Genomic DNA, 8653 nt, shown 5'->3' with positions numbered 1-8653 from the left:
TCGCCCTTAATAGCCTAATATGAAAATTACAAATAATACTTATTTTCGGATTCATTATCTACTCACATAAACTTATCAGTACACTAGGTAATCACCACCAAACCATAGGAAGAATCAATGGTGAAATTGGTATTGCACAACAAAACTTACCACACTCTGACGATCATTATGACTTTAGGTCAGAGATCTTGTTACACTATACTTACACACGATTCCACAATTTCTCACATTCGTTGGCTAAATGAAGTGCACTAGACAAACAAAATACAAGCGAGAACACGGCAATTGTTAAAAAAACAATTTTAAGCTTAAACCAAACATGAACCGCCATGTTTGAAAAACGCAAAAAATAACCAAGTCCATTTCAGCCGCCAGAAAATTTGTCTAAGTGTTGAAATTGCCTTTGAATCGCATTCGCAAATTGCATTTGTTCATAGGGGCAATTAGCCCTGGCGAGTTGAGTCAAACGTCAAACTGTTTAAATCGCCTGACCATGCTCGTCCGCATTTTTTTTTGACCGGGTATGCTCACCGCTGTTCGGTACCGTTCACATTTTCTTGTAAATTTTGTTCATTTACGCGTATGTGAACGGTTTTGTTCGTTAAACATTTGTCAATAACTTACATAGGGGTTAGGTAGACTACCGTGCTCCTCTTGCTGTTATATTGGTTGCTGTTTATGCTGCAAAGGAGATGACAGTTATGCGGCGGTGCGGTTTTGTGGTGATGGTGTTTGTTTTGGTGGAGTGAAAAAAGCGGCCATCGTGAAAAAGACAGAAAGTGACGGACCGCAGCCAGGAACAGACGACCCAAATTTTTCCTTTTTTCGGGAAAGTTTCCAGCCACCGTTATAAAGTTCAGTGCGTGCGTGTGACGGCAAATGAAATCCGTTAGTGTGTCGGTGTGTGGTCCGGGCATTCGGAAAAAAAAGTCTGGTGTCGGATTGCCGGTTTGGGCAGCTAATAGTTAAGGAGCCACTCGCTTCCCCGGCTAACCATAAAGGACCCAGAAGTCGCCTTTCCGCTCTCGCTGTGAAGAATCAGCCGAACGCGCCTAGCTCTCCTTCACAGCTAAACGTCGATGAGAGCGAAGCAGGGTAGCCAAAGGTGCTCCCTGGGAAGTACACTGCGGTGACTTTTGGGATCCCTCGCGGGGAGCGAGTAGATCCGGTGATAATTCGACATCGTCGCTAGGGAGGTTCCAACAAAGGAGCTAAGCTTACCTCCCTAGCTAAACGCCAAGGACCGCTGCGGAGCAGCCAACGCCATTCCGGGAGAACTCGGCCGTTGTAGTCCCGACCGGTCGGAAGAAACCGCCCGTCTTCCCGCCAACGGTAGCAGCAGATCGACGAGATCCAGCAGCGCACAGTGCAGGAAGAGGAAGTGGAGGAATAAAAGTTGGTAAACTTATTAGTTTATTTTGTTTATCTTTTTGTTGTGAAACGAAAATCCGAAATTCTGTAGAGGTACCTAGGCCGCCCTGAAAAGAAGGGTACGCCGGGCAAACAAGAACCCGAGTAGCGGGCAAACCCTTACTTACAAATGGTACAATCAATGCATCGATCTTGTCGAAGCAGCTAAAACAAGGTAGGAGAGCTTAAGGCTAGTTGACGATAGGGATAAGTTGGTGGAATCCTTCCCAGTCAAATTTAACCAGATAATTGACCGAAATTCTGGCGGGCTGGCTAAATAGAATCGGTTATGTCACTGGATCCAGAATACTAACTAGAAGCATCCAGAAGATTGGCTCATGTTCCGGCTAAGGTTATCGAGTTTTTGACGTAGAACTACAGCATGTAAAAATATTTATTCCGTAGCAAATTCAGTATTTGGTCAATATTTTCTACAACATCGTTCGAAGGTACCTTTTTTTTGTGCATGTTTAGTTATTTATTTATTTTTATTTTTATTTCTTAATCTTTGATAATTACCATACAAACGTATTTTAACTTAAATGTTTCTTATTAATGACTAATATCTATTCTTGGACATGTTAAAATTGAACACATAACAAATACATCGATGCTGTTTACGAACGCAAGATCGAGTATCTTTCCGTTCACTTTGTAAGTGAGTAGATCTGGTACAGACCCGTTGCAATCATAGACTCCGTGACAGCTTCTTGTTCTGACGAGGCGTTAAGAGGCAAATTGCATTTCAAATCACTGTCAAGCGACCACTGAAGACGAGGGATTATAATCACCGATGATGAGAACAATGTCGGAGCTGCTCGCTTTGTCCAAAATATTATAAACGGAATTGGCGTATGCTTTGTATAACTTTGGATCGCTATTTGACCTCAGGTATATACAGCTAATAAAGACAAACTGATGCGGAAGAGTAATACGTACTGCGATTTGCTCCAAATTTTCAACTCCGCTTAAGCTCAACCTGGTCGTGATGTGTGTATCTGTTAGTATGTGATACAACTGCAAAACTTAGCAGATGTATACAATGCACTCTAAAGAGAAACTGGGCAAAATTGGATAATTTCGGTCAAGTGTGAAAAAAGTATATATGAAAGTGTTGCCATAATTATCGGCTTACCTCTTATTGGACACATAATCGTCAGGCTCGTAGCCAGGATTTTGTTTCGGGAAGGGCTTTAAAATTATTGCATAAATCTTTAATTCTGATCTGATGAAATTTCGAGAAATATTGTTGGAATGTTCGAACGAAGTGAATGACGAAAGCAGCATAAAAACTTCTGATTTAGCATGTGATTTGTAGATGCGCAGTAACTATTACCAGTTCTATGGCATCATGTTCACACAATTTTTTGATATATTCTATTTGAATGAAACTATTTTGACGGCTGTCTCTGGCCTGGCCAATTAGAGCCACTGCCAGGGAAGATTTTTGGTAATCAATAGGATTAAATTATATATTCAATGATATAATCAACTAAAGGAAACTACCCAGAATTTAACGCTGATTACTACTATCTTCTAATTTACGTAAAACTTGTCAAATGTATCAGTGATGCCAGTAATTGGAAACCATAGAAAGCGACTAAAATGCTGCTTGCAACATTAGGTTTATTATGATTGATTGACTAATATGTGGTTTAGCATCAATTGACATCCGATGGAAAGTAGAGATAAAATCACGATAGTTAGTCCTACGCCTACTGTGTACGTTTCTGCATATTAGCGAGGTTAGTGGTATACGAGTGTAGGATATAATTTGTGGGTATATAAACATCTCAGTAAAATCGCTGTTCCACCACTTTTTGACTCGTTTACTTTTACATGTTTTCCTGCTTATTGTTCGATTGTTAAAAAATATCACGGTTTTCCGGAATAACAGTGTTTTTAGTGCGGAAGGCATTCGCTGCATAAGCATGAGTGTCAATAGAAATAATATTGCATTTAAATGCCACGATACATAAACTGTCTTCTTGGCTATATTGTTATCAGTACATTTAAGGCTCAAGTTACCTCAAGGCTTGGTAGTGTGCGTAAGAAAAATTGTGTTCAGCTTTGCCACCAGATTGTCCATTTCAACATTTTCAAAACTCTAAAAGAAGAATATCAGTCGATTTATTAGATCATCACGATTCAATTCATGTTCGAAAAACCATCGGCTTAGCTGAATGGTGCTTTTGAGAAAGTGGCTGTGATTTTTTCATTGCGCAGTTGTCTTGCGTACCCCAGCACGGTGTGGTAGTGTGACAAAAAATCTCAGCCACTTGTGATCTAATAAATCGGCTGATATTATTCTTTTAGAGTTTTGAAAAGGTTTAAATGGATAATACGGTGGCAAAGCTAAACACAATTTTTCCTACCCATACTACCCAGCGTTCAAATCTAACACATGCTCAAAAAAGGTAACTTGAACCTTAAATGTTTTTTGCCTAGTATGTTTGAGTGAAATGCCTGGTGTTTATACTAAGCGTACGATGCACTAACCTACTACAGACATTCAAATTGCGTATAATTTAACTAATTTCTTTCTGGCCAATATCTAGTATCAGAGCTTTGTTAACCCTCCGGAAGTCGCGGATATGGTCCACTGAACGAGCAACCGCTAATGCTCTAAGACGATTTCGCTAGCTTTTCAGAGTAGCGTGCACTCAGTGCACTAGCGCGACAGCCGAAGGTTAAATGGGGCAATCACTAGCGATAAAGCGCTCATTTTTGAAGAGCTTTTGTGTTCACTTTTCTCTGAAACTTTTCTATTATATAATTCGTTTATTCGATTCGTTTCAATGCTTTAGCTAAACATAGCTGTGGGTCTTTTATATATTGCCATTGTGTAAACAATAAAAATTATGAAACGTCAGTGGTTGTCCAACAGATCTCATGCGAGCGACTAGCGACTAGTGCCTGGATACCCGTTTACTAAGCTGGGAAATATTTTTCCTAATCAACAGCATCTTGGTGATAGTTCATTTCTATCTCGTAAACTTCCATGTCATCATCGTGGTTACTGCCATGTCCATGATCGCGAACATCTGATTTCATCTTTGTTTCGTGCCCTTATGGGTCACGAGTGTCGACTTCCCCAATGATGATGCTGGCTGTTAATTTTTAGATACTTGACGCAGCTTTTGCAGTCAATATAACCTGACCAGCAACTACAAATTTGCCAATTGTTTGTGGTTCAGGTAATAGTATTAGAGACTATGGATATGCAAAGGTGTACTGTGTGCAGTGATATTATCACATCACGTTTTGTACGTGCAGGGTCAGGTAGGAGGTAATGCGTCGGTCCACCTAGATTCCTACCACAAAACACTATTTGAAATACGAATTGCTTCCTAGATTCACAATGAATTCCATTTCTTCCAACAGTGATATGAATCTTTTAATGGTCCAGGTGCAAGTAAGTAGCACCAGTTCCTGAAGCCGAGCATTGATTTTCTCGTCGTCCATATATATGAGGAGCTTAAATGTAGCAGCGTCACAGAAACCACGTGCTACAAGTTAATATGTAAAATGACTGGTTTCGATTGGGCTAATTTGTTGAACAGTATCAGCACTCAATAAAGGCATCTTCCGTAAGCATAATCTCCATTTTCACCTTCAGCAAATGTTTCACATCACGCATGTTTTATATGTCCTATGGCAAAAGACCGGAAGTTAAAAATTTTCGTATTTCGTTTGAGCACCACTTCTTGCTTCTGCGACTCACTCATCTCGACAAATCACCACAACAAGAATGAAAGTTACAGTTTCTTTTGTCCTTCAGACGAGTCACACAATATGAAAGGAACTGTTTTTGTCACACTTAGCATACTGAGCAGGTATCGTGACCGGTGTCTATGGTGGTTAGAAGAAGCAATCTTCCTCAACATTCTCCCATTAATTTGCTCAAACGAAAAAAGATACAAATTCGTTAGGTTGCCGAAAAATATGTATTTTCTTTAACTTATTTTTTAAAAATTTTCCCCTAGTCCTCCGTCTGGCTACGTAGCCGACAATCTCCAACATTTTTTGCATAACGGCTAACAGATGCCAAACATGTTGGCTTGTGTATACCTTTCCCGAACCTTGGAATGTTGATGAGGTACATGATCATCACTTCATTGCCACTATATAGAAAGACAAACATTCACTGTCCAAGCATAAGTCTTCGTTAAAAACAAATCAAATTTGTATTCTGTATTCCTAGTTTTAAGATAGCTGTAATTGTTACTCTTTTTTGAAACTCTTGTCCTCCATCTTGTAAATAGAATTGTATCCCTAGTTTTAAGATATCTGTGAAATTTCTCATAAATATTTGTTCCCTCTTTTGTGTACTAAACTATATTGTTAGTTTTAAGATAACTGTAAAATATTTCGTAAAATACTGTTACTCTTGTATATCAAACTGAATCCCTTGTTTTAAAATTTTTCATAAAAAAATCTTTTAGCCATCTCTTGTATATTGAATCTTATTTCTAGTCTTAAGATAGCTGTAAACTTTCTTTTCTTTTGAAAAAAAAAATATTTCAACATTGTAACCTCCTAGTTTTAAGATATCCAAAATGTATAAACAAAAGAATTTGGCACCGCCAAGCTAACGCATTTGTGCCTATCAAATAAACGAAATGAATAATAAAAAAACATTCACTGTGCCGTAGTTCCGGTTTTCACAGCAAGAGAAGGTCCATTATCCTCTAAACGCGACAGGTATCCAGTTCTCGACATGAGGACAGAGATGGTGTTAGGAAGTCTTCTTTCCGTCGCCTGCCATGGGCACACAAACCTAGTCGATCAATTCACTCCTGAGATACTTTAACCCTTCGCATGCAACACGGCTACTTTGTCCGGAGCAAAATAATGGACATTACAATTATAATAATTCTCATAGTGAAAAAGTTTAATCCAGCTATGATATAAGTTTATTTGATTATAGTTTTTAGTATACGATACAATTCTAATTCTCCGAGATAACTTAATAATCATCCTAAAGACTGGCTACATATCGGTAGGTATAGTCAGACACTTTTTATGTACTAGCACTCAAAGTACGTGTACGGCAGTAAACTATGACTCAGTCCGCATTCATCTATTTTCTGAATGGATATAATGCAGAATAATCGTAAATTTAATTCTGATCAACGGCATTCAATTTCAAACCTCTTTATGTTCTCTGGTTGACACAGCTAGAACCAAACCAATAAAAAAGTGTTATTTAACATTGTTAAATATACGGATACATACTAGTACAAATCGTGCCGAGTAGGTCTGATGTGTTCCGGTTTCAGGTACAGATCAATCAATTCATCCACCCGACCCTGAACGCTCTGCGGTAACTCAACCGTTCTGGACATAAGCCAAAAGTTTTCTATTGAATAGATAATTTTAATCGAAAGAAATCTCGAATATACATGTCATACTTACCACCTTTAATGGTATCGCTAACAGCAAAGCAGCTCCACACAAACGTAAAACTAGTATAGTCAGTGTCCAGAACCATGTAGTTCACCGATGTTGGAGCTATTTTTCGTGAATACACTAGCTGAGTGAAACTACGCTCATTCTGCTCCCATCGAATAATACTCACGCATTGCTCCGAAGGTAAGGTTCATCATGCCCTGCAAAGGCTCTTCATCGGGGAACGAGATAACCGACCGACCGGTGACCACTTCGAACTCTGAACTGGGTGGAATCAACAGGCGATTCTCCACACTGATGGAACTATCGCTGTTAAGGGAGTAGTTAACCTCGACACACTCTCCTCCCCGCTGGGTCGTCCTTTCGTAACGGCTAATCTCGAACCATTTGCCAGCGTAGGCTTGCACGTTGAAATTTTGCACTACCGGATGTTCCGGGCATTGTCCCAGGGAGATGACCTGAGCCAATGAAGAACATCCGAATGAAACCACGAGTACGAACAGCAGTTGGTGGTACATTTCTTCGCGCACTTCGAAAGACCGCTGACAATAAGTGCAACGTTGGGGTAGCCCGAATAATTTATAGTCCCATGTTTTGAAGCTAGACAAAATCTATTGACGGGATACAGATAATACGTGTTTACAGGTAAAGAGCGAGATTATTCGTATGCCGAAATAAGCGTGTACCGATGTTGCGCGATAGCATCAATTCTGCGCTAAACGTGCGATAATCAACGCGTTGTGATAATCGACGCAAGTCAGAGTCAGAGCTTAAAAAAATTGACATCGTTGCCTGAACTTGAAAGAAAACAAAATTCAATTCACGCCCGCAGCGATGAATGAAATTTTTGGTTCGTTTCAATCGTCATTCGTTCGGCCGACGCAGCGCTTTCAGGTACGGACATGTTCGGTTTCAGAAGCAAAGTGAATTTTATTTCTATTCTAGCTCTGAGAGGGATTATTCATCAAAAGTGCACCAAATATAGATTACGCAGTTTCCTTATGCTCGAAAATGTAGAAGATGCTAACTTCTGCCTTGAAACTGTCCACATAATAACAAATGAATGCTTTGGTTGGTGAATGAATTTATATTTCCTCTGCACTCAAGCATTAGATTCTGCATGAAATTTCAGTCAGCTGGAAAGTGAATGAATGAGGGAGGCGTTGAATCTGAATGGCGGTTTCGGTAAACGCAAGCAGAAATAGGTTACTGATTTTGAAATTTCGTAACACTGGTCAGAGTAGCTAGTGCAGATATCAATGTTTTGTAGTTGTTCTCAAAAGTGCAAAATAATAGCTATATCAATCAATTTGAAATCCCTCGCAAGTTTTACATCAATGCATAATAGAGGATCACAAATATTTACAAGATGTACAGGGCTACTAGTCGGAGGTGTCTTCAAATTATTTTCTTTGATTGCTTATCTCTATTCCGATATTCGAAAATTTATTAATTCAGAAAGTTTTCACAACAAATTGAGAAGTTTTCACAATGTAACCCAATTTTACTACTTATACATATGTTCTTTGTTTATAATCATGTTAAAAAAACGTTAGATGACGTATTGCACCTGTTCTTAAATAGGCTTTTTGCGGCGTAGCAAATTATATAACGCCTAGTGATAGATTATAGTATGAATTTTGTAACACTATCGTCTACCATAAAATTTGTTAAGCCTGATAGGTATGCATCTCGCACAGACCCAGCATATGAGCGATGTGTACATAATCACAAAACTGCATCTCTTTGCGATGGTTCAGGTATATTGATATTCGCGCTCTATCTTTGGAAGATTCACGCATCCAACATTCAGTCCTAGCTGGTGGTTCGT

At 39.2% G+C, this 8653-nt stretch overlaps 1 protein-coding gene across 1 annotated transcript; it reads right to left on the bottom strand.

The window, feature by feature from the left end:
• Positions 1–5832: 5832 nt before the first annotated feature.
• LOC131684433 (apolipoprotein D-like) lies at positions 5833–7356 on the bottom strand. The gene is made up of 4 exons (XM_058967291.1): positions 6992–7356; positions 6829–6924; positions 6649–6772; positions 5833–6590 (listed from the first exon to the last, which is right to left on the bottom strand). The coding sequence occupies exons 1-4, from the start codon at positions 7338–7340 to the stop codon at positions 6569–6571; spliced, it is 591 nt and encodes a 196-aa protein (XP_058823274.1). The 5' UTR covers positions 7341–7356; the 3' UTR covers positions 5833–6568.
• Positions 7357–8653: the final 1297 nt, after the last annotated feature.

Source organism: Topomyia yanbarensis, chromosome 2, assembly GCF_030247195.1.
Source record: "Topomyia yanbarensis strain Yona2022 chromosome 2, ASM3024719v1, whole genome shotgun sequence".
NCBI lineage: Eukaryota > Metazoa > Arthropoda > Insecta > Diptera > Culicidae > Topomyia > Topomyia yanbarensis.
This window is presented reverse-complemented; position numbering and strand designations above follow the sequence as displayed.